This window comes from Histoplasma capsulatum, assembly GCF_000150115.1.
Source record: "Histoplasma capsulatum G186AR genomic scaffold supercont2.4, whole genome shotgun sequence".
NCBI classification, from domain to species: domain Eukaryota; kingdom Fungi; phylum Ascomycota; class Eurotiomycetes; order Onygenales; family Ajellomycetaceae; genus Histoplasma; species Histoplasma capsulatum.
Genome location: NW_025544804.1, coordinates 816,657 through 842,808, shown reverse-complemented (window position 1 = coordinate 842,808; position 26,152 = coordinate 816,657). Strand labels below are relative to the sequence as shown.

The window sequence follows — 26,152 nt, the reverse complement described above, 5'->3', positions numbered from 1 at the left end:
TATCTCAGAATAAACCTATCAACTGTGGAAATTTTCTCTTGGGACCCTAATATCAGCGGAGCCAAGATGTCTGCAAAAAAAGGATGTTTTGCGGAGACTTTTTAGTACAATTTTAGCATACAATAAATATAACGTTTTCTGCGAGGTTAGTTAGTTATCCTTCTGTGGTGACGTAAACTCGCCTTAGAACAGGCCACGGCTTGTCAACAGTTACTTCCAGCTTCATGTCATGGGCCAACTTCGAAAAATCCTCTAACTATCGCGTATTCTAGTTTGTACCGTGGATGTGTGTACGAAACATTGAAAGCTCTGGGCATAACAAAATTGCGCTGTCGCTATTCTATGCGCAATAATCAATAGTGCACCAACCGCCGCTTCCCAACCCCAAGGGAATCCAAACCCATGCGGTAAACCGTTCTCCCTCCAGCATACTAGCAAGGCTTTGGTATGTGGTGTTCCTGAAGTAGGTTGGGTCTGTGAGAACTGCTTGCCAGCCATGTGGGAAAATATACTTGATCCGTTCCTCTAAACAACCCTCCAACTCCTTTTCCCCGCCTAGGTTCTTCGGGATATCATTAGCCTGTCACTCCGTGGATACTAACATCTATGGAAATCTAGGGAATCATGGAGGGTTACTGAATCCGTTTAATTCCCATTCATTTCGACTTGGGAGTCTCTCCCTCGCGCCTACTATCGTTCCAACGTCGCATACCTGAAGGAATTTCCCCGTTGGTCGGACACGACCGCCGACTGCCACCATGCTAGAAGGCCTTGTCGCGAACCTGTTAAACAGGTTTCTGGGCATGTACGTCAAAAATTTTGATGCCGGACAGCTCAATGTTGGGATATGGTCGGGCGATGTGACGCTACGAAACCTTGAACTGCGGCGGGAAGCCCTCGACCAGCTCCGTCTTCCATTAAATGTTGTCGAAGGCTATCTTGGAGAACTTACTTTGTCAATACCTTGGTCAAATTTGAGGGGCCAGCCGGTGAGAGTCCTCATACAAGACGTCTTCCTGCTCTCTGTACCCAAGGAGGATGCTACCTACGACCCAGAGGAGGAAAAACGACGGCAACATGCCATCAAGATGGAGAAACTCGAAAGTGCGGAAATACTGAAGGAGCAACAAAATACCGACGGGATGTCCCAGGAAGAGCGATTGAAAAACCAGAGTTTTACCCAAAGTCTGACTACCGCAATTATTGACAACCTGCAAGTGGAAATTAAGAACGTGCATTTCCGCTATGAGGATTCCATTGCGTCCCCGGGACATCCTTTCGCCTTGGGTATCACGATCAAGGAGCTCAGCGCTGTCAGCACGGATGCTGAATGGAAACCAACATTTATTCAGTCGACATCCGGCACAAGCCATAAATTGGCTGTTCTTGAAGCCCTCGCCATCTATTGGAATACCGATGCAGAACTATTTGGGTCAGGCACGAAAGGTTACAGCGAAGGCATGGGCCTAGGCCGTAGTGAGTTGATCAGTAGACTCAGGGCCGCCATCAGCGAAGAAAACCATCAGTTCATGCTGAAACCTGTAAGTGGCAGAGCGGGCCTCGAGATTGATAAGACTGGACGGACAGATAGACCAAGAATCAGGGCGAGACTACTTTTTGATGAACTTGGCTTTGTTCTCGATGAAGAGCAGTACCGTGACGTGTTGATGCTTGTAGATTTATTTCACTACTTTATTCGGCATCAAGAATACAAGCAACACCAACCAAAAGTTCGGCCCAAGGAAGACCCAAGAGCCTGGCTACAGTTTGCTGCCAATTCTGTTCTTGGCAAAATACACGACAGGAATCGGCGTTGGACATGGGATTATATCAAGGAACGAAGAGATGACCGGATCGCATATATCAACCTATTCAAAAAGAAAAAGAGAGATGAACCTCTATCTCCAGAAGAAACTGCAGAGCTGACCTGCCTAGAAGAGAAACTTTCCTATGAGGATCTCAGATTTTGGAGGTCATTAGCAAGGAACCAACTAAGAAAGGAAAATGTTGGTGTTAAGAAACCTGCCAAAGCCCAAACATGGTCCGAATGGGTTTGGGGCAGCAAGAAGGAGGAACAAAGTACGACAATGACTGAGGAGCAAAAACAGGAGCTGTATGACGCAATCGACTGGGACGAGAAGAAGGCCATCGCTGAGAGTGTCGAGCTTCCCAAGGACTCCGTCAAGTTCCAGGTAGACTCAAGTCTTAGAACAGGCAGCTTTACTTTGAAACGGGATCCTCAAGGAAAAGCAAACGAGGTTCTGAAACTAGTCTTCGACGGTTTCCGAGCAAAAGCGAAACAACGACCGGATTCCTTTGTCGTAGATATTGACTTAGGAGGCCTTCGATTATATGATGGAACCACAGAAGGCACACTTTTTCCGCAAATAATTCGAGTTAAGGACAGGGTGACAGAGGCTACAGACAAAGCAAACGAAAAGATAGAGAGTCAAGACCTTGAGTCTCGGGAGGATGAAACGTTGGACTTGGATGACAGTCTGTTCCATCTTCAATTGGAACAAAACCCTCTCGATGGCAGTGCAGATTCTGCAATCAAGATGAAACTGACGAGTATTGAAGTTATTTACAACCCCGCGGTCCTCGTTGAAGTAGTCAGGTTTTTCCGACCTCCTGAAAGACATATGGAATCCATTGGCGCCCTGCTTGAAACTGCCGGTGCCACCGTCGAGGAGATTCGACAACAGACCCGTGCCAGTTTGGAGTTTGCACTGGAAGAGCACAAAACAATCAATGCGCAATTCGATATCCAAGCACCTCTCATCATAGTTCCTGAAAGTATTGACAAGGAGAGCACTGTATGTTTGATCGTTGACGCTGGTCATGTCAGTGTAACTAGCGAATTGGTATCTAAGGACATGATTAGAGACTCTCAAGGAAAACAAAAGAGAGAGTTTAGTGAACAAGACTACAAGCAACTGGAAAGTTTGATGTACGACAGGTTTCTCCTAAAGCTCGACTCCACTCAAGTCCTTATCGGTCCTGGAATTGAGGCCACTAAAGCACAACTAGCCTCTGGTGTCGCTTCGAGAAATTTCCATATCATCGACCGAATAAGTATGAATTTCATGCTTGAATTGTGCATTGTTCCGAAATCTACTGAACTTACGCGGACGCGAGTCTCAGGTCACTTGCAAGAATTGCATGCCTCGATGTCAGACACGAAGTACAAAAATCTCATGAGGTTGATTGACATTGCGATTCCTCAGATTGATGATGATCTTCAAGATAGCTCTAAATCACTAGGACCCTCGAGGGAAAGGTCTGGGACAGATGCCTCTGCCAGAAGACCCAGATCATCGTCATTTCAACTGCTCAGCCTACCGGAGATCGCTCTTGATGAAGCTGATTCAGATGCCGAAGAGTCTCGGGGTCACATTAGTGAACCGGGGTCTAAAAAACAACCTACAAATATCCACAAACGAACATTTGAATTCAAATTTACTGTTGATACACTTCGCGGATCGCTTTATCGCTCTGACCCTCACGATGAGAGCGCTGATAGGTTGCTGGTAGAACTAGTTGCGAATCATTTCCAGCTGGACTACTACCTTCGCCGATATGATATGGTCGCAGAAATTATCCTGAAGTCTCTTAGCGTCGACGATTATATCGAGGATTCACCAGCCCCAGAATTTAAGCAAATAATCTCTTCCAAAGGTTTTGACGCAAATGAAGAAAGAGATCTGTTCAACCTGAGGTTCGTTCGTGTGAATGCGAACTCTCCAGAGTTTATATCGACCTATGATTCAACAGAAATGAATTTGGACCTTGCAATATCCACGATAAACCTTGTCGTCACGAGGAAAACTCTTCTAACTCTGTTGGACTTCATCCTTATAACATTCACGAACCCGGACAACAATAGCATTAACCCTCACAGTAGCCACGAACAAGCCCAAGCAGTCACACCGTTACTGGAACATCCTGAGGAGGGACAACAGCAACCTGGTGCTGGGAAAATCCGCATCAAATCGAAACTGGAAAGAATTTCTCTTATCCTCAATGATGATGGAGTCAGGCTTGCTACTCTTAGCTTAAATACTGCTGACGTTGGCATCGTTTTAATTGGCCCATCAATGAGAATTGAAGCGCGGATGGGTAGCTTGACTCTTTTTGATAATATGAATGGCTCACACTCGGCAGTTCGGAGGTTAATGAGTATCGAAGGAGACGACTTTGCAGATTTCAAATACCAGACATTCGATCCCGAGTCCGAAGATTATCCTGGATATAACTCTGAAGTATTTTTGCGATCTGGCTCGATTAAAATTAATTTTATCCAGGGCCCTTATCAGAGAATCATCAATTTCTTAGTTAAATTTGGAAAAATGCAAGCTATTTTTAATGCTGCGCGCCAGGCTGCAGCGAACCAAGCGAACCAGATCCAGGAGAACGCTTCCCTCATGCGCTTCGATGTTGTGGTTAAGACACCCATCCTCGTATTCCCTCGGATTACTGAAGAAAACCGACCAAGGGATTTCGTGACTGCACATTTGGGAGAAATTTATGCCAACAATAAGTTCAGCCCGCTTGATGATGAAAGGAATAGCCCAAGTGTCAACGTAATTTCAGCCGGAGTTCGCCATATTCGATTGACTTCAAACTTTTGGTATGAGGACGATTATTGCGAAGAATTGCAGATGATTGAGAAAGTGGACCTCGATTTTACCATACTTTATCTCGACCACCAGGCTGGTATACCTCGCCCGGACATTGAAGTTGATGGGTCCATGTCTCCTATCAATCTCAGAATATCTCAACCACAGCTTAAATTTTTACTGGAGTTGTCACAGACTATCCCGGCTGCGCTACTGCCAGATCAGGATGTCCAGGAAGCAAAGGCACCTGAAACACTGGCTTCCACCACGGTGCCTGCATTGCCAGGCACACCTAGACCGAGTGAGGATTTGACCCCGGTGCAGTCACATCCATACAGCAATAGTGAAGTTGAGTCAGAACCATGGATACGACTTGATATGGCATTCCAGGTTGAAACAATTGGTCTCGAGTTAATTCTGGCGAAAGACCGCCAACCAGTTGGACCATTAGATGAAGCAAGCTTGTCTAAGTTTTTCTTGAACAATACAAATATCAAGCTCCGAATGTTGAGTGATGGTGCCCTTGAATCGGAACTCCTGGTCCACTCATTCAATATCCGTGACAGTCGAACCAAAGAAACGAATCGCTTCCGCAAAATTATGTCTTTGATCAATACAGATGTCCAGCAGCAGTTTATGGCCAGCATATCAATTTCCGGAGGTGAAGAAAAGCACCTTATCGTTATGCTTACTATTGATAGCCCGAGAGTCATATTGGCCCTGGATTATCTTTTCGCGCTGCAATCCTTTGCAGCCGCAGCTTTTGCGAACGACGAGGAATCTGCAACCGATGAGGATGAAGAGGAGGGGGAGACACAATCAGAATTTCCTTCGCTCGGTTCCCCTGCGAAAACTTCGCCATCCGCGTCTGCCAACGGTTCTAAAAACGAGATGACATTTTCTTTCAGGGTCAACATTGTTGATGCGCAAATGATTCTAGTGGCTAATCCGGCAATAACAAATACTGAAGCCATAGTTTTGGGTTCGAAGCAAATACTTTATTCTCAGCAGAATGCCTCCACGCTGGAAATGACCCAAGTCGGCATGTTCCTCTGTCGCATGGACAAATTTGAGACCAGCCGGCTTCGACTGCTCGATGACTTTGCAATTGCTCTTTCCATGGATATCCGGCCCAAAGGAAAATGCTCTTCAATGACAAGAATCGATGTACATATTGACCCTCTAGTACTCCGGTTATCACTCAGAGATATTCTCCTTGCTGTTCAAATTATGAACAAGGCGTCTGAAATGGGGGCTCAACACTCGGAGGAAATCAAAGATCAAAAGTCTACAAAGCCCTCTCGAAAACGATCTGCTGGAGGTAGACGCTCATTTTCCCACTCTCTAAGCGCTCCTTCACGTCAAATACCCGTTGTAGATATAAGACCTGCAAAAATCCAACAATCAATGGTAATGAAAAGAGAGGAAATGACCGCACAGGTTGATGGCATCAGGGTTATTCTAATCGGGGACTTGCACGAGCTTCCGCTTCTTGACTGGAGTGTTAAACAATTCAAAGTTGACATTCGAGACTGGTCTACCAACATGAGTGCAGATTCTTCAGTCGACACCTTCCTCAACGTGTTCAACTTTTCGAAATCGGCTTGGGAGCCACTAATTGAGCCGTGGAAATTCGGATTCCACATGTCGAAAGAAATAAATCCAGATATACTATCCATTGAAGCCTTTTCACATAAAAACATGGAACTCACGATCACATCTGCGACTATTGCCTTGGCGTCAAAATCTTTCCAGTTTTTGTCGACTGAGGAAGACGTCCTATCGAAACCCCGGGGAGCTGATGCGCCGTATAGATTACACAATTACACAGGGTTTGACCTGAGAGTGTGGGCTGATGTTGGCAAAAATGGAGAAGGGCCTGCCGAAATGCTGAGTGACGGTGAAGAGCGTCCCTGGATATTTGAAGATGCGACTGTGATGCGGGAAAATCTCTCACCGGAAAGTAATGCTGGCATCGTAGGCATAAAGCTGGAGGGTAGTGGATTTGATGCAATTAACAGGATTCCCGTTATACGAGAAGGCGAAACGCTATATAACTTGAAGCCAAAGAAAGAAAAGGTCCTTCACAAGCTCCTTGTTGAAGTTATACTCGGAGCGGACAACGTTAAACATATCACGTTCCGTTCGCCGTTACTCGTCGAGAATAAAACGCAAATTCCAGTGGAGCTGGGCGTATTCAGTCCTGAGGATGGTCACCTCCTCAAGATTGAGAAGATACTGCCTGGAGATGCTCGACCTGCACCTGTAGGAGCTGCTTACATGCATTCTTTAGTGGTTCGACCCGACCAGGGATTCGGGTATGACTGGTCGAACGAGAGGCTTTTCTGGAGATCTCTACTGAAAAGGCCTACCAGAACACTAATGTGCAACAGCGAAAACGGACAGCAGGCGCCACCATTCTATTTTCAAATGAGCGCAAATTTTGATGTTAAGGATCCTATTCTGAATGTTTACCCTTATATGCGAATCCGAGTTTCTGCCCCCATTGAGATTCAGAATCTTCTCCCATACGACTTCAAGTACCGTATCTATGACAAGAATAATCGGAAAGATTGGACAAACTTTCTTCGAAAAGGCGGTATTAGCCCCGTACACGTCGTTGAACTATCCCACCTATTGCTCCTCAGCATCGATATGCAAGACACGATGTTTAGACATTGCGAATTTGCTATAATAAACGGAAATTCCCAGGAAGACTTCCGGAGAGAGTCCACACTTACAGTCCAAGATGACCTTGGTACGGAATTAAGGCTTGGGCTGCATTATTTTACTGTTCCGGATAGTGGAGGAGCCTTCAAAGTTTCGATCTTTAGCCCTTATCTGATATTAAATAAGACGGGATTGGATCTTAACCTCCAAAGCAAGAGCCTTTTCCAGTCAACCAAAACTCCTGGTCAAGCTATAAGGACAGATGGGCGCAGTGGCGTCAGGAGAGCTTTGCCATACATGTACTCATATCCTACGACGGATCGCAAAAACAGGTCCATTCTACGGGTAGAAGGTTCTTCCTGGAGCAAGCCTCAAAGTTTTGAAGCCATAGGGAGTAAGTTTGAGACCGTTCTACCTGCGTCAAACGGAAGATCCGAGTACCATGCTGGCATATCAGTTGAGGAAGGCGAGGGAAAATACAAACTTACGAAAGTGGTCACTGTTGCTCCTCGTTTCATCCTGAACAACAAGCTGAATGAAGACCTTATTGCTCGTGAACCGGGTTCCTCAACTGTGATCAGTCTCCGAACCGGTGATCTAGTTCCACTCCATTTCTTGCGAAATGCTCCCCAAAAGCAGCTCTGCTTATGTTTCCCTGGTGTAAATAACCAGTGGTCTTCTCCGTTTAACATATCGGACTTGGGAGCTATCCATGTCAAGCTTGCCAAAGTGAACCAGCGCCAAAAACTTCTACGAATAGAAATTCTCATGGAAGCAGCCACAATATACCTCCATATTACTAACGAAACTTTGCATTGGCCTTTCTCAATGCGCAATGAAAGCGACACCGAATTTATGTTTTCCCAAGCTGTAAGTCTCACTCCTCGAAATTTGGAGACATTATCCTGACTCTTTCACTAGAATCCAAATATAGAGGAGGACGATGACTATCAAGAACCCGGCTGGCGTCCAATCAGGTACCGGCTTCCCCCTAGAAGCATCATGCCTTATGCATGGGACTATCCAGCTGCCAAAAACAAATCCCTTGTTCTGCTTTGTCGTGGTAAGGAGAGACATATCAAACTAGCTGAGATTGGAAACTTGATTCCAATGAAAGTTCCGCCCACCGAAGAGCACGGCCCACCAAAGATCATTGACCTCAATATCTCGGCTGAGGGACCAACGCAAACGCTTATTCTGTCAAACTATAAGCCTTCCAAGAGCATGTACCTCCAGCACCATGCTGTATCCTCTCCTACCAGTGTCTCCTCTGGTTTTGAAGTGAAAGATATCAAGTCTGATGTCAACTTTAGATCTCAGCTTCGATTGGGTGGTATTGGAATATCCTTGATCAACCAGAAACTTAAGGAGCTAGTTTACTTAACCTTCCGGGATATTGAATTCAAATTCAGCGAATCAAAACTCTACCAAACCATCGATACGACAATAAAATGGATCCAGGTTGACAACCAACTTTACGGTGGTATCTTTCCGATGCTGCTCTATCCGAGTGTTGTGCAGAAAACGGGAAAAGAGATGGAAGCACATCCTATCTTCCATGCTAAAATCACCCGTGTTAAAGACGATTCGTACGGCGTCTTATATATCAAATACGCCACACTCCTTTTGCAACAAATGACTTTAGAGCTTGACGAGGATTTCATTTTTGCGATGTTGGATTTTGTGAAAGTGCCTGGTGCGTCATGGTCTGAAGAGAAAGAAGGAAGACTTTGTGATGAAGATCTAGATATCCCAGAGCCACAGTACGAGGAACATGGCAAAGACGTTTATTTTGAGGTATTACATCTCCAACCTATGCAATTAGATCTTTCTTTCGTGCGCACTGAGCGAGTGAATGTCGAGGACACCATGGAGCCATCTAATCCAATCATGTTTTTCATCAACGTCCTGACAATGTCTATGGGAAATGTCAATGATGCTCCGGTCCGTCTAAACGCATTGATGTTGGAAAACGCCAGGGTATCGATTCCTATGTTGCTTTCCAGTGTCACAAACCATTACACTCAAGAATTCCTCCGCCAAATCCACGTCGTCATTGGTTCGGCAGATTTCTTAGGAAACCCCGTTGGCCTGTTTAATACAGTAAGCTCAGGTTTCGTTGACATCTTTTATGAGCCGTATCAAGGGCTCGTGATGTCGGACCGACCACAGGAACTAGGCATTGGAATTGCAAAAGGCGCTACAAGTTTCGTCAAAAAGTCCGTTTTTGGGTTCTCGGATAGTATGGCAAAGTTCACCGGAAGTTTGTCAAAGGGCCTGGCGGCAGCCACTCTGGACAAAGAATTCCAAGATCAACGAAGAATGGCGAGGGCACGCAACCGGCCTAAGCATGCATTATATGGAGTCACCTCCGGCGGAAATGCATTTGCTCAAAGTATGGCCAGTGGTATCGGTGGTCTAGCACGACATCCTTTGGAAGGTGCTGAAAGGGAAGGATTCCAAGGTTTCGTGAAAGGGGTGGGAAAGGGCGTTTTGGGTCTTGCGACCAAGCCAGCTCTAGGTGCTTTCGATCTCGCCTCCAGTAAGAATTTCCATCACTTCCTCTTAACATAATTATTCGTGTTAACGAAAAACACTTTGCAGACCTCGCCGAAGGAGTTAGAAACACCACCACGGTTTTCGACTCTGGTGGATTGGACCGTGTCCGCCTCACCCGCTTCATTGGCATGGATGGCATCGTCCGGCCCTACTCACAGCGCGAAGCGCTAGGCCAGTTCTGGCTTAAGACCACAGACGATGGCAAATACTTCAACGACGACTATATTGCGCATTTCGAGTTCCCGGGCAAGGACATGCTGATCATGCTCACGTATAATCGCATTATGCTCGTTCGGTCCAAGCGGCTGACTACAGAGTGGGACATTAAGCTAACCGATATCCAAACCATTTCCAAAGAGCGAACGGGAATGAGTATCACTCTCAAGGGTGGTGCAAACGGCCCATTCATACCCGTACAGGACGAGAGTGCAAGAAATTGGCTATACAAACAGATTGCGATTGGTATGTTTGAGCTTTGACATACTGTCTAAGTTGATTGACTCCATTATTTTGTCAGCAAAACTAATTTTCTCTCTCCAGCTGTAAATGCATTCAATGAAAAATACAGTGCAAAGGGGTAAAATGAATACCTTCCTGCAAGTCACGCACGTAAATGAAAATAACGGCTTTTATATAATAGAGTGAGGGTGAGGGTGAAAGGAAGGGGGAAGGGGAGGACAGTTTAAAAGTCGCCCTAAACGCAAGAGGAATGGGATACCTCTAGCGATGTTACTTTTCTATTACAGATTGAACATTTTAACCTTGCCCACCTTTATTTTCGCAAAAATTTATGAAACGTACATTCATCTTCAATTCTGCTCTTCGTCCCCATGTATTGCGCATGGTGTTGTTTTTTTGTGGTATTATCACTGCTTCTGCTACTTTTTATATAACTAGAGACCCCACCCACAGCCTCGTTATAATGTCATTTAAATTGATTTTTGCTTTCTACTTTTTCCATTCTTCAGTTTTTAGAAACTGCAGATGGCATTTACGGACAGTTGGATATTGTCAAGATATTATGAACATTACAGAAACTATCTGCGCTGAAATTTAAACTAGGGTTGATGCGGTCCGGATTTAGAATTTTAATTACTATCACGGTGCTATACAATCACCATATGAAGAAGTTGGCAAGAGGGTATAAGAGGGAGTATTATTATTATCATTGTTATTATTTCTTTATATGCTGTATTGCATTAACACTAGGAATATATCCAAAGCCCTACTAGGGAAACATAAAATTTGGCTTCTTTATATCGTTCACGAATCCACTGACTGACATAAATGAGAATAGTATCAAAAGCTAAATGAGAAAAAAGATTGAAAGAGAGTATGGAAAGGGGGGCAAGGTATTCATTTCCCTTCTGCTCGTCCTACAAGCACACCATCCAACCCAAGCGGTTCCCATACGTCTCTTGCCTTCTTATTCTGCGCCCACACCACGTCTCCCTTGAGGTACACCTGCACTCCACCCTTTCCATTGGCACTCGCTGTGATACGGAATAATGGCAAGCCGCTCTGGACATGTGCTTCGCGTAGTGGGATCATGATAAGTCCCTCATCTGCACACCATTCTTCCACGACGTCCTTGAATGTCGGCTCCTCGATGCGCTTGGCTGATTGCGTTGATCGGGATTTGGAGGCTCCCGCCGGTGCTTGCGTGGATGAGGATTTTTGCTTGATATGATCTCGCAAGTCTCGTTGTTGTCTCTGTTGACTGGTGACTGGCGGTGGCAGCTCTGTCTTGGCCCTGTCACCCAGGTCAAGTGCAAGGTTCATCATTTCAAGTCCCCGTTCCCATTCTTCGGCGATTTCGTCGACGGCATTGATTTCATCGGGAACTTGTGACTTCCACCATGAGAACCATTGGCCAACTTCTTCGTAGTTAGGCTCGGACGTGAGCCAGAGGTGTAGCACAGCATGCCATTTCGGGAAGAATTCAGCGGTGAGGAGGAGAGCGATGACGGCCGGTTTGAAATAATCCTTCCATTTCAAGATGTTTTCGAACGGGTCTATGTTTTGGTCTTGTGGATTCACTTCGAATTCTTCGCGGAGGTGCCTGCCTAAACGTGGGAGGAGATGATTTCGTAATGCCGTATCAAATTCCGAGCCTAGCGCTTCTTTCCAAAATTCAAGGCCACCAGGGAGCTCACTATCCAAATCCCAGGTATCCAACATCAAGCGGAATTTTCGCTTCGCATCAGATAGGAGTCCGGTTGGAGCCTTGGGGTTTGTATGTCGTTCGTCTAAATATCGTAGCCAATCGAAGAGCCACCATGGAAACTGTGATGCCTGGGACGAAGTTCCATTTCGTTTCTTCTTACTTCGTGGCTTCCATTCTTTGATTGCCGTACTAAGTTTTGGGGCAATAAGCTGGTCAAGAACATTGGAGTATATGAATTCGGGTAACACATCTTTCCAGGCATCTATCAGAGCTGTTGCGCGTGACGGATCATGTACGTCCCAGTCGTTGAGGATCGCAGAGCGAATTCTTGGGAGCCATATAGTATATACCATGGTTTCGTACGGGGTGGTGGAATGTTTTTGCCTGCCATCACCCTCCTGCACGTTATGAGGTTTTCGAGATAAGATAGGTTGAAGCCGTTGGAGATTGGACACCAAGTAAGTGGGGTCATTCAGTGGCTCCCATTCCTCCATAGACTCCCTAAATAAAGGGTGAACCGCCGCAACAGCCAGCTCAGACAGCTGATACTCGTCGAATACATCTTCGTATTGGATTTCCAGCTCCTCCAACTGCCGGGTGATTCGCTCCCATCGTCCTGCTAGGTTGTCATCAAGTCTAAAATTCTCCAACGCTTCCACAGCCAAAGATAATGAAGAAAGTTGTCCAATTTTAGTCTCTTGCGTATCCAACTCTGCCACGACCTCGTTTTCTTCAAGTTCCACAAATTTCCTTCTCTCTGCCAGTGCCTTCCATTCATCTGCAAAAGCTTCGAGGTCATTCCTTGCTCTCCTTGCAATTTTTAGAGCCTCACTTTCGTCAGCGCTCACGAACTCCAGCGGTGTCATCAGCCCAGCCGTCGACGTCAATAACTTCTGCTCTTTGCCAGTGGCATCGATCAACGACTTGAGGATATTCGGAACCTCCAATCCAGCCGTATCCGCTTCAATCTCGCGCGCAGTTCTAAACTTTGGTTTCACAGGGCCCTTAGGGGTATTTGTTCCACTCCGACTCCCTTTCTTCCGCTCCTCTTTCCGCCGCCGCCTTATTTCACGCTCTTCATCCGAACTATCTTCCAACACCTCCCCTCGCCTAGCAGCCTCACGTCTTGCTTCATCTTTCGCCTGTTGCGATTTCTCCTTGACAGCACCTAAACCAATTCCTTGAGGTCGTAATACTGTTTCGATTGGATTAAGCATCCCCTGTCCACTGGCGCCCAAGCCTTGGCCTTTCTGGTACCCCATTTTAGCCATCATTCGGGCGGCAAATGTATTTCCACTTCCACCAGGCCCTGCCTTGCCCGCCCCATTTTGTCCTTTGAGAGTGGAACCGCCGCCATTTGCCCATGTTGAACGATGACCAGATTTTGCATTCATGGTAGGTGGGGGTGATGGAGAGAGTGTCACTGTCGGTGGTGTAAATCGGCGAAAACCAACAGCAGGCTTCTGGTCCCCCTCCTCCTCATCTTCAGAATTGACATCGTTAATTTTCCGCTTCTGGCCAGCAAAAGATGTTCGCGGTGGCCAATCCATGGGGAGGACGAGTCTAAAAACTGCTCAACCGGCCTTGTTTCCTTCTTATTGTAAAAGGAAGACTCATAAAACACGGCCACCTCACCTAGGCACACTCAAAATTTCCGTATGACGAAAAACGATAAGGTTGGCGGTTTGCAGCCACTCAGAGCAGCTGGTTTTAGCTCATTCTCGCGCACGTGACCATCGTCAACGACACCTTTTTATGGCTTCGTAACATGTCTATTGTACTAAACATCTCTATCTGTCATTACAATGGCTGACGATGAGCTTCAGAGGCTGCTCTACCTTTTAAAGTATGAGAAATACTGTCGACAAGACGCGGAGCAAGGTCGACGGGATGCAGAGGAACAAACGCGGCACTCAGATGTCTACACCCATCTCTTTCTTGGGATTGTCCCTGCGCTGCCCAAAAATTCAACCCAGGCAGTGCTAATAATGCTAATGCCAAACTCTGGCCCCGACCGCATCCGGGAATAGGGATCCGCTGGATATGGAAGATTTTATTATGGAGCGCCACTTCAATCACTTGCATGGATTGGTGACTATAGGAGGGAATATCCAAAAGAGTTATTCGCTCAGAGCTCCACCTTCATGATTACCTCTTCAGGAACATGTAGTCTTTGGAAAGCACTCCAATGCAATACCATTACCGATGTTGGCGAGGGGTAGGAGGAAGCTGCTGCTCGACCATTAACGCTTCATCAAACAACTGGAGAGACTGTGACGCCTAACACCCCCAAACCCCCCACCCCTCGATGTTTGCCCGGCCTCTTGCAGATGAGTTTTGCGTGTACAATGAGGGTAAGAATGTCAGAAGGCCGGCTTTGATTGGTGAACTCAAGCTATTCTGGCTAGGCTTCAGACATGGACCTTGATGATATGAATGATGAATCTTATGCAACTGAACTTAGCGGAGGAAATATCTGTCAGTTTTAGTATATCCTCTTAATCACAATGTTATTCTAGTTATCCGCAATCAACATCATCATACTCGTAATAACTGGTCTTCCTGTTAGAATTTAAATAGATCAATAGACTCGGATTTATTATTTCTTTTTACAAGTGGAATGGGCGTGTGACCATGCACGGGACCAGAGCTACATGTTTAAAAAGTCCCATTATTGGAAATAGCAGTTCTGGTTTCATATATAATTTCATCCGATTCAAGATCTCATTTGACATAACTCCCCCGGGCTGACTTCTGCTTAGTCACTCTGCCAGCCGAATGACGTAGCCGTTGCTCGGTATCACTTAGGCCAAGCCGGAATCGGCAACGACAAAAACCTGGCCGGGACGATTCCCACTTCAACAACAACATCAACATTTGAACGCCCGACGGCATACCCACGGAGGAAGCAAACAGTCTTTGTATAGATGCTTACGTATATACAATCCCAGGTTCCAGGCTCTTTCTGATCCAGCAAACAGCCATCGTCTATTCCTATAGACCTGTTAACGAACTGCCCCTTATTCCCAAAACAAACATCGTCCTCGACACAGCAACAATGGCTACCTCCGTCTTCCGCTCAACGGTATGCGGTGCCCTCCGAGCCGGAGCTGTGGCAACTCGATCAAATGCCGTGGCCATGTCAGGAGCTGCAGGAGCACGCCTCATTTCAACCAAAGCAACCCTCCCAGATCTCAAATGTAAGCCCTTCAGATCAGCCATGTCCGTTTGACAACTGATCCAATCCCTTGCCAACACTTGCCCAACACAGATGACTACGGCGCCCTCGAGCCATCCATCTCCGGGAAGATCATGGAGCTCCACCACAAAAAACACCATCAAACTTACGTAAACTCCTACAACGATGCCGTCGAGAAACTAGCCGCGGCACAAGAAAAAGTAGATATCCAGTCCCAGGTGGCACTGCAAGCCCTCACCAACTTTCACGGCGGTGGCCATATCAACCATACACTATTCTGGGAGAACCTGGCCCCAAGGAGCGCTGGAGGCGGTGACCCCCCTTCCGGGACCCTGGGTACAGCCATTGAAAATTCCTTTGGAAGTTATGACGCATTCAAGTCGACCTTCAACACGGCGTTGGCGGGGATCCAGGGCAGTGGCTGGGCGTGGCTGGTTAAGGACAAGCAGACGGGGGAGATTGCGATCAAGACCTACGCTGTAAGGGCCACACTCGCTTTTTGTGAAGATAATGAGAGCATTGGATGCTTTAGGAACTAAATTCACTGACCCTCATTTCCACTGTAGAACCAAGACCCTGTCGTCGGCCAATTTGTCCCCCTGCTCGGCATTGATGCCTGGGAACATGCCTACTAGTCAGTCCTCCCCTCTCTTGTTCAATAGAAACACAAAAGCTAACATATCATCCACCTACCTACCAGCCTTCAATACGAAAACCGCAAAGCAGAATACTTCTCCGCTGTATGGGACGTCGTGAACTGGAAGGCTGCTGAGCAGCGATTTGTTTAAAAGTATATGTGTATATAGCTAATTGAACACACACACACAACTAACCTTTTCTGTAAGAAAAATTTTTCTCGCCCAAAACTAAAAAGCATCAGCGATTAAACGCGTGCAGGCATTGACACATTGGAGTAAATACCCGGCTCCTCTCTGGCCCTATCTGCAACAATCCACAACGAGTCACCAACCCGCTGTTAACTGCAATTCGTTTTTTCCAAACTGGCCAGCTCCATGTATATATACATACATATAGCATTTTCTTTGTTTTCTCGATGTATAGCTTTCGACCGAAGCAGTTGGATGTATAAAACAGGTCGATCACCGTTTTAAAATTTTATTCGCCTACCATGTATTTTCTATATTCAGATCTCAGAAAAGCTAGATTTATTTAAGCAAAGGTTACTTACTTACTTGACTTCTTGCCTTTCTTGATCTTGTGTTTGTTTATTTTACTTTTACATTTTGTTGTATGTGTGAGAGAAAAGTAGTTCAAGCGCTAGAAACAACAACAACAATCATAAAAATAACAAAATCCTCAGGTCAATCAATCACTAACAAACAGAACATAACTCAAATAATAACGAACGCCATCCACCCATATCCCCATTTCCAACCTCCCTCTCCTTCCCCTTGGGCCCGGGGTATCTTCTACCGCAAGTTGTTAAAGAAATTCTGAAGTGAGGATTGTCCATCACATTACTATCGTTTCGGTTCCCGGACCCACAAGTATTTTTAATAATAAAACATGGTGTTGAAAACGAAGAAAAGAAAGAACCCATGACCTGAGCGTACAAAGACAAATGGGAACGGAAAATATAAAGGATATAAGAAAATGAAAGAAAAAGGGGGAGGGGTGTTGAGAAGGGCAGAAATCAACCAGCGGCCATTAATAAACATGGTTATAGCATAAAAAACATCCTCATATCATGGTTCCCTTAGGATTGCGTTTGCTTGCAGTGCGTTTATAAAAAATGGAAGTACACAGTGAATTTCAGTTGAAAGTAGAATAAAAAGGGGACAATGCAAGTGAGCAACGCAATAGCAGAAAGTTCAGAACGAACGCATAAAAGGGAACGGAAGTAGTAGGTCTGCGAAACATTGGCCGTGAATCAGCACTCATCATTACGTGTGCACGTACAATACATCGTGGGAAAGAAGGGAAAGACATAAGAGCGATGAAACAAAGAATCACATAAGAAAAGACATAAAAAAGTGGAGCAACCCACTGCCCCGGCGGCCCTCCCTTCCTCCTTGCCTCCCCTTTCCCCTCTTCCCGCGGCTTTTAATAATAATAAAACAGAATCAACCAGGTAATAGAATCAGTTAAAACAAATCACACAACGGGCTTCCATGACGCTCGCCTGTGAGAAAATCTCGATCCTCGCTTCTCTAGCCCACAGTCATCTGCAGGTGTAGTAGGCGCAGATGATGCAATGGCCGTATTTAGCGGTGTATTGGTATTCATATGTATATTATTAATTTTTTTGTTATTGGTATTGGTATTGGCCTGACGATCATTTACGGTGATAGGAGTGTAGGCTGTTGCTGGTCTGTCACTTGCTTTGCGGGATTGGGATTTGGGACGGGATTGGGCTGAATATGTCATCGTGGTCGTGGGGGACGCCGTAGCGCTTACGGTTGTTCTTGAGGCGGTGGGTGTAGGCGTATCTCTCGCTGGTGTAAAGCTGCGGCTGTTGCGGTTATTGTTTTCTTTACCCTGTGTCTGTGTTGGTGTGGTACCAGAGCTCGTCGTGCCACGCATCCAACCAAAGATACCGAAAGAGCTAGGACGTCGCTTGCTCGCCGTCTCTGGGTTCCCCGATGTATACGGGCGATTGTCTGTGGCCCCATTTCGTGGTGTTGACATCATCGAAGCCGGTGATGTCCAGATATCCGTGCCCCCATTTTGCGCGTTGTTGTTGCTATGACTGCTACCTTCACCACCACCACTTCCACTACTGCCACCGTTACCTCCTAACCCCAAATCAGCCCTAACTCTAGACGGTAACGGTAGTTCGATATGTAAACTCTTGCGGCGACTGGAGCTCATTCGTCTGCTCCTGCCAATCTTGGGCGATGGCGCACCATCCAGGTCATCTACAGAGTCAGGGTTGGTTTGGCGATGGGAGGCAGCGGCCGCAGCGGTCACGGCGCGGCTGAAGAAGCGTGGTCGGAGGCTGAGACGGCGACGGGGCAGATCTGCGTTTTCTGTTTGTAGCTGGTTCTTTTTGCTGCCTGTGATGCGACTGCGGAGATTTGTGGGGGACGGCAGGTATAGCTCGTCGGGCTTGGATACTGCTTTTTCTTTGCCTGATGGCGTTGTTTCTGTTGTGGACGTCGGTGTGGCGGGGTCACCAGTTGAGAGCAAAGAGGACTCTTTGGTATTTGTGGAATGGGATCTCCTATGTTGATGAGGGTGCTGACGGGAAACTTTCAAAGGCTTGCGATGCTTGCCGCTATCGGCTGGTAATGCTGCTTCTAACCAGTCCTGGGGAGTAAGAGGTGGTGAACTTGAACTTGAGGCCTCACATTGTGGTTCCGAATGTGTGGATGTCAGGGACGGAGAGTATCTCTTCCGCCGTGCCGATGGGGTATTACCTCCACTACTATCCTCTGGGGTAGTAGTATTAATATTGGTGGTTGTACTTTGGCCAGCATATTCCTGACTATCTTGCCTAGATAGATCTCCGTTAAGGAAAAGCTCTGCCGGCTCCAACCTACCAGGAACATGGCCACCAAAAGCTGGAAACACACTCCCAAGATGGTCCCGACCTGGGTTAATTCCAAGCTGCGTGGCATTGGTCAACGTCTCCATTGTTCCAGATAGAGCTGTATTCGCGGTACTTGGCCGTGTTGTAATGTCATCCGCAGACCTGGGCCGTCGTAGAGATATATTCCCCCCGGAAAAGTTGGCGAAAGAACGGCCCCGGTCCAAAAGGCTCTTCTCCGCGATGATACTCGAATTCGACCGGTTCATTGCGTCTGCATTGGACGTACTCATGGTATCTGGTGTAGGCGGTAACCGCCCTCCATTAAATAACTGTCCGTCCAATTTTGATGTGGTGAATTTGTATGGTTTAGCAGGGCGGTGCGCTTGGAATGCTGTCCCAAGAGAAGGTTGCCTTTTCTTTAATCTGGTCTCCGATGTCTCCGCTTGAAAGTAGTTATTATGTCGCTTTTGCCCAGCCGGAACAAGCAGGCCATCTTGAGGCTGAATCCACTGATCGATCTGCGACATTTTAACATCTTTTTCTTCCTCCTGCTTCAGATCCAATTTGGAAATGGGTTGCGAGAAGCTTCTCGGGAGCGCGCCATTGCCTGCGGACTCGATTTCAACCTGTTTTGACGGGGTAGCTAACGGTCTCAGATAACTGCATTCACTGAGGATGCTGAGTCTGGGCGATTCTGGCTCTGACGGTTCGTCTCCTGAAAGAAAACTCCCAGTTTGAGAATCTGTGTTGAATCCATTTTGCAACGCAGGTTCTTCGTCTGCAGTAAGATAAAGGCTACGAAGAGCGCTGGTGCTCCCACTGCTTTCCTGAAGGAACGACGGGTGCCGCCGGGCCATCCGTGCTGAAGTACCCCCTGCCTCCATACGGGATCGCAATGGACGCGCGGAGCTGGTCCCTTTCCACGATGAGGTACGATCTGGTATATCAAAAATGGGCGCGCCTTTTGGGGTCATACTGGGAGAAGCTACGAGTCCCTCACTGGTATGCGGACGAGCAGTCATTGGCCTCCCATCATCGTCACCATCATCATCATCATCATGAGTAGTAGTCTCCAGCGCGTCTATCTTCGCTTCGAGCTGACAAATCAATTCCACGGCCTCATTGACCGCCTGGTCTCGCTTATCCAGCTCCAGTCGAAGGTGCTCGTTTGAATCCCGAAGCCTCTGATTGCTCTCTTCTACTTTGCGTAATTCTTGCACTTCCGCTTCTACCCCTTGGAGCCTCTGAACCTCCTCTTCTAATGTCACCATCCGTTCTAGCTTCTTCTCCAGCGAAATGAGCTGCTGGGATCGATGATAGATCTCCAATTTCAGGTCGAAGTTCAACTTGTTCAGTTTGGAAACATACTGAAATATGGTCAGTACAGCTGATGCTGGCTAGCAAGATAAGTGAACTGGACATCAGAAGAATCGTTACCTGGTCCATCTCTCTCATCGCCATCTCCCTAGGCTGTTTCAATCCAGCGGATAAAATGGTGTTGACTTTCCGTTGTTTCTCTGACGACGAATCATCCTGAGATGGAGCTGTAGTGGGCGTTTGGACGTGGATGTCGCTCGGGTGCTCAGACGCCGCTCTCCGCCCGCTGCGGCTGGCCCGCTGTTCATTTATCAAGCCTTTGAGAAAGGAGGAGGTGGGGTTGACCAGGGGCGTTGATCCGGTGGAGTCATTGGTACCTATAATAATAGCAGTTTATATATGTCAAGCAGAATTCATTGGCGCCTTGCGAAATAGATAGCTAGGTGGTAAACTTACGCTGTGGGGTATCATGTTGAATGGAAGTGGGGCTGGCAGATCCTCTGGATGCATCTACAACATATTCCACAAGTTAGAATCCTGATCCGAGCACGCACTTCAAGGAGATAGAGTGGTATTGTGTACATACCAGTATAAGTTTTGGTAGTGGTATTTTTCGTACTTCTTCTCTGGGAAGTGGGCTTGATGGGATGCGAGTGATCGGGGGTTGAGGGCTCAGCTGTCAAGATAATCAGGAGCAATTCAATGGTTGGTTAAAAGGAAAACATTTAAATTAGCTTAAACTGACCGGAGAAATATCTCTGAGAGCGAGAGGCGACCCTGACTGTGGGAGATGAGGCGGGGCCGTTGGCGAGATAGTGCCTGTAGTGTTGTTGAGTATCCATGTTTGATGGCTAATAATGAAGCTCTCTTTTCTTCAGCCAAGACATCCGATGTCCTATAACAGAGCCAGAACGAGATGAGGAATCAATCGTCAGTAAGGATGTGGCGATATATATATATAAAGGAGCGATTGTATAACATTCCCCTCTATTCAAATAATGGATAGGAAGGGTTTTGTTGCTGTTGAAGTCGGGCAGCTTGCCGTGTCGATCACTGGACGTGGAACAGGGCCTCAGATCAGAGCTTCAATTGTCGAAACGAACATGCCTCCGTTAGACTTGCAGAGCATCGAGTCCTGCCTGGTATGTAAGTGACAGGGTGGGAACAGCTATCGAGGATGCGATTGCAGTATCAGCGAGAGAATTACAGATGAAGGACAGCCGTGGGTGGGAGGGGAAGAGCTAAGTTGGTCAGATATGATAGAACATGAATATAATAGTTCCGTAGAAAGGCAAAGAGAGAATGCAAGAAGAGAGAACGGTGGAACCACGAAGCGGTCAATTGGAGAATTGAATTGAATCGAGAGTGAAAAGTTGGTTCAGGGGCAGGCGAGGACGTGAGGAGCCGCAACGGCCTTCGTTTCTTCTTCGGCGGTGGCTGGGCTAGAACTCACACAAACCCCTCAATCGACTCCTAAATAAAACAATCAATCCGAAATAAATTCAGTTGCAAAGGATTTTGTTTTATTTATTTTTGATATATATTTTGTGGCCCCCAAGCATTCGCCTTCTTCTATCAAAAATGAAGCTTCGACAAAAATTTGGTTTATCCTTTACCGAAGTTTGTTTCACAACGGTTTTATCTTCCTATACGAATATTTCCTACTACTTGAAGAGAAGGAGGATGAAACATAAAAGGATCTCTCATCAGAGCTGTTTTTATTATTAGTTACTTTTGTCTTATTATGAAAGCTTTCATCGCTCTCATTCAGAGAAGAAATGATGTAGTCTACCCCCTTTTAAAAAAGTTTTCCACTGGCTCAAAGAGAGCTCTATGCAATCCGCCAGCAAACCACCGCGCGATCAGAGCACCACCCGCAACCTATCATTATCAGACTAACGCAGTACATCACAAAGTACATCACAAGTGGAGTCAATCCTGTAAATTCCGCTACTAAGTCTGTAGAAAAACTGCCATTTACTGAAGAATTGCTATTAACTTATTTTCCTTATTTATTATAATTTACTTATTCGGTTCTCACAAATCCGCGGTTTGGAAGCTGAAGAAGAACATAAAACCGGCCAATCCAGCAAGCTTCGGGCCAGGAACCCTCTCAAGCTTCGTATCCCAGCGTTCCCAGCCAGACGTTTTTATCCCTTGCTCCCCGCAGCTAGCCCTGGAACCAACCCTGTCCAGCCACTTCTAGGTTAGGCTCAGGGGCCAGGGGAACCGGGGAACCGGGCTGGATCAATAACTGACTTGGAATAATGAATCCAAACCGAACAAGCAGGGAACACAGCAGAGCCATGTTTGCGTTCTGCGGGACTGCTCTGTCAATATTCCCGTCCAGGCATTCCTACTTGGTATCTTCCAACGACCGAAAAGGAGGCGGATAGAGTGCAAGCTGCTGGTTCGCCGTCCCATCCAGCCAATCATGTTCATCAATCACTACATCCTTCCGCGTCTAAATTTCTTGCTTTGCTTGGCTAGTGACATGAAACGAATTACGTTTTACTGTTTTCTACTGTGTAGATGTCGGGGAGTGATACAGCAATCACATGCGGTTCCTGAACTTCATAGTAATAATAATTTCAGCAAGATATGAGAATAGGAAACTATACGAAATAACAATTTCCTTTGTATGCTATTCCCTTTGAACGCCTAGCTTTAAAAAAAAAAAAAAAATCAGTCACCCACCCCCTGATATATATCTATATGGACACCCAACTCTAACTCCCCAATCACGATTTCTTAGCGAATCCCAATCTACGAATTCTTTGCTGGCACAAAGCATTTTATACCCTCAACTTCCCCAGTTGTATAATAGTTGTTTTGTTTTTTCGGTTACTTTTCCCCTCCCATCCTGCTTCCTCTTCGCCTATTTCTTCCTCGTCTCCCCTGACCAGGCGCGCATCTCCTTTGCGCTGCTATGGGCTGCTCGGAATACTTGATATATGTTCCCGCCCACACACGGAACAGTAAGCATTAGCGGGGTAAGAAACCAAGGCAACACTTCAAGGAGAAATACAAAATATAACGACACGGCACGGAAAGAAAGAGAGAAGAAAAAGAAGAAGAAGAAGAAGGGTAAAAGTATAAAGAAAACTCACACTGCCTCTCCGTCTCATCCAGCCCACGTAAGAACTCCACCCCATCGCCCAGCGCGCCGCGCGAGTTATGCGCATGGTCCGCAATCTCCATTGCGCGTTTCTTGAATGTCTAAATTTTCCCATATAGAGAAAAAAAATATGTGTGTGCTGGTCAGCACGGTTAACCTTCCCACCAAGCCGTGTTACCTATTCTTCTCTCCTCCTCTCCGCAACCCCGTCTCATTTCCTCCCTGGCACACGAATATGTATATATGTATATGTGTATATAATATATATATATATATATACCACCAACTCACCTCCATAAGAACATCAACCATCTCCTCCTCCTCAAACAGTTGCAGGATGCGCACGCCAAGTCTATAGAAGTGCGGCGCCAGGGAGCGCAGGTCCACGGTGCGCGGGTCGGCTTTTAGCGCGTTCATGACCTTTTCAGAGAGGGCGCTAGGCAGGTCGAGGGTGACGAGGGGGGAGGAGTCGGTGCGGGCGCTGTGCGAGTGTGAGCCTGGAGGAATTGGGGGAAATTGAGAGCATTTGGTAGGTGTTTGCGTTGTTTAAGATGGTAGTTTGGGGAAGGATGGGTACAGTAGAGGACGAACCCAACAGCAAGCATCTCGCCGAGCCAGAGGGGGAGGTCGATTCGGGTACCTGGTTTTATCTGGGGAGGTGGAAAGGATGGGATTAGTTTGGGATATCTTCGACTCGACGCCATGAACAGCAGGACTAAAAAGCAAACGGCAAAAGGCAAGACGCGTAGACTACAGGGGAAAAAAAAGAGAATAACATACGTCCTCCCCAACATTGCCATCCAGGTAACCCAGCCCTGGAACCTCGAGTTCGAAGGTGCATGGTAGTTTCTTGTCCCCCCAACCAGCGAGCACCCCGCCGCCGTCAGCCATTATCAAAAGCCATCTGGAAATTTGTTTTTCAAAAGGGGCAACAAAAGACACAAATAGATTGGATGAATGCCATACCTGGGCATCTGTAAGAATAGCATCTATGTCATAATAGGCCATTTTTGATCAAGGGACTATTCATGTTCTGCGCTTCGATTTAAGCCAGGTCCATCAATATTTGCTCCGTTTCGCGTCGAGCTCGAAACCGCTTATTGTCACGTGGTGATAAGATTATTCCCCGATTCCCTTGCAATGAGAGACAGGATTGCGGGGTGGATATGTATGTATAAATGGGTGAGGATGCTTGTATTCAGTTGTATAGAAGCTTCCATTGTTGGCATTAATCTAGTCATTATCTTTGGATATATAGATGTATCAAAGTAACAACAAACAACAAATAGTAATAGAAGGAGAAGCAAATTTTGCTATTTTGTTTCTCTGCACTTTCACGGATCATCAACGCCTCTATCTAGTAATAGTATTTTATAATTGGGTAGCTAGCTATGGATCAACTTTTATTTCACCTCATCTAGTCTTGCAGGAATTCAATAGCAGTTCGCGTGAACATCCTCGGGCGAAAGAGCATGCTGCGTACCTTTCAAACCCGTAATATAAGTTACTATCGTCGGCAAATTTGAACTTTTTAGTAGTTTACGCTTTGTCTCACAAAAATTTCGGCTCCTGGGGCTGTCAATTGCATCCCTGGAAAACCGAGCTGGGATACTATCCAGTAGAGAATTTAACTCTCAATCGTGCAATCGTGAATGCAGGGGTTTTTTCAGAGTGTATACGGAGCATACATGGATGTTTGGTCAGAGAAGTATCTTTAGTGAGAAGGGGAAAGAAGTAGAAAACAACCATTCTTTGCCCATATTAGGAGCACTGAGTCTTAAGTCAACTAAATATAAATGTCCAACTAATTAAAAGTTGGTTATCTCCAGAGTAGCCACGCGAAATAAGAATGAAAAGGCAAAGAACAAGGACAAGAACTTGGTCTCTTTGTTTCAAGCTCCATTGAGTTTGTAACTACTCCGTACAAAATCTTTTATCGATGTATGGAGTATATATCGTGCAACAAACCCGGCAACATGTACAGTACCACAATGCGCCATGCCACGATGCAATATGGTTAGTTCCCATCTTATCTCCACCACGTTTGTCCCATCACTAGTTGACTAGTTATTACTGCTAGTTGACAATTATTATCGAATAAGCACGGCGGACTGGAGTACGAGACAAAAGATATTTGGATCCGAAAACTGCCCAGCTTATAATGTAAATTAGATAAGTTAGTCCATCCCCAGTCCATCGATGGGCATAGATCTCAACAGCGATGATCGACGGGATGCAGCAAGCTTTGCTTCTCGGGTGTTCCTGGGCCTTGTCTTCCTGTGCCTTGCCAACTGACAACGGGAACATGGTAAATATATGGTAAGCACCCTGTCTCAGCCTGCCATCCACCGTTGATTCGTGGTTGAGCGTTTGGGTTGTCTTTTTGCTCTAGGCTCGATTCTAGATGAGGATCCTTACCCATGGATCCCTACGCAGTTAAAATGAGTTGACAACCTTGGAGAAGTGCTTACCATTTCATATTATAACTATGGATTGATTACTTCCTACGCAGAATTTTGTCGGAACGTTTTTTCTTTCGTCTTATGTCGTATGTTAGTTTATTATATTTTGGTTATTGTTTAATAAAACCACTTTCTCTCACGGTGTAGAACTGTTCTCTGTCCCTCCTTCAAACATACAGTACACATTGCATTGCTATGCTTCTGTTCTACAACCCAAACCAAACACTGAACGGCGAAGTGGAAAAAGAACTTATCCCTAGGCTTCCCTGCAATGCAATTATAATGTGTTTTTAGACAGATCACCCCCATTCCAGTTGGCAAGGCGGCTTTGTGCGCGGTGGAACAATAACCATCCTCATCCCGTCACCGCAACAACTCCCTGCTATCCCAGTGTTGACCCATCGAAACAGAGAGATCATACCCGCGATCGCAGGTGGTCCCCTGGCCTTTCGGTTCCTGTCCTGTTCCTTGTTCTGGTCCTCCGCCATAGTCGTTGCCCTCGCTGTGGCTCTCAGGCCTCACGAGACCATCATCCGCCAACTTCCTCA

General features: G+C 46.3%; 6 protein-coding genes across 6 annotated transcripts; 2 read left to right on the top strand and 4 right to left on the bottom strand.

The window, feature by feature from the left end:
• Positions 1-758: 758 nt before the first annotated feature.
• On the top strand, positions 759-10,429 carry HCBG_03393 (vacuolar sorting-associated protein; the record flags this gene model as incomplete). The annotated part of the gene is made up of 4 exons (XM_045430442.1): positions 759-8,159; positions 8,211-9,831; positions 9,894-10,310; positions 10,389-10,429. The coding sequence occupies 4 exons, from the start codon at positions 759-761 to the stop codon at positions 10,427-10,429; spliced, it is 9,480 nt and encodes a 3,159-aa protein (XP_045288585.1).
• Positions 10,430-11,204: 775 nt separating this feature from the next.
• HCBG_03392 (uncharacterized protein) lies at positions 11,205-13,565 on the bottom strand (the record flags this gene model as incomplete). Its single annotated transcript, XM_045430441.1, has 1 exon — positions 11,205-13,565. The coding sequence occupies one exon, from the start codon at positions 13,563-13,565 to the stop codon at positions 11,205-11,207; it is 2,361 nt and encodes a 786-aa protein (XP_045288584.1).
• Positions 13,566-14,925: 1,360 nt separating this feature from the next.
• On the top strand, positions 14,926-16,410 carry HCBG_03391 (uncharacterized protein; the record flags this gene model as incomplete). Its single annotated transcript, XM_045430440.1, has 4 exons — positions 14,926-15,215; positions 15,287-15,693; positions 15,781-15,848; positions 15,915-16,410. The coding sequence occupies 4 exons, from the start codon at positions 15,074-15,076 to the stop codon at positions 16,000-16,002; spliced, it is 705 nt and encodes a 234-aa protein (XP_045288583.1).
• A 919-nt stretch (positions 16,411-17,329) lies between these two features.
• On the bottom strand, positions 17,330-20,534 carry HCBG_03390 (uncharacterized protein; the record flags this gene model as incomplete). Its single annotated transcript, XM_045430439.1, has 2 exons — positions 17,330-20,074; positions 20,481-20,534. The coding sequence occupies 2 exons, from the start codon at positions 20,532-20,534 to the stop codon at positions 17,330-17,332; spliced, it is 2,799 nt and encodes a 932-aa protein (XP_045288582.1).
• Positions 20,535-22,902: 2,368 nt separating this feature from the next.
• HCBG_03389 (DNA replication complex GINS protein psf3) lies at positions 22,903-24,033 on the bottom strand (the record flags this gene model as incomplete). The annotated part of the gene is made up of 5 exons (XM_045430438.1): positions 22,903-22,970; positions 23,135-23,243; positions 23,434-23,623; positions 23,734-23,792; positions 23,923-24,033. The coding sequence occupies 5 exons, from the start codon at positions 24,031-24,033 to the stop codon at positions 22,903-22,905; spliced, it is 537 nt and encodes a 178-aa protein (XP_045288581.1).
• A 1,321-nt stretch (positions 24,034-25,354) lies between these two features.
• Positions 25,355-26,092, bottom strand: HCBG_03388 (uncharacterized protein; the record flags this gene model as incomplete). The annotated part of the gene is made up of 3 exons (XM_045430437.1): positions 25,355-25,570; positions 25,782-25,870; positions 26,026-26,092. The coding sequence occupies 3 exons, from the start codon at positions 26,090-26,092 to the stop codon at positions 25,355-25,357; spliced, it is 372 nt and encodes a 123-aa protein (XP_045288580.1).
• Between the last annotated feature and the right edge of the window lie 60 nt (positions 26,093-26,152).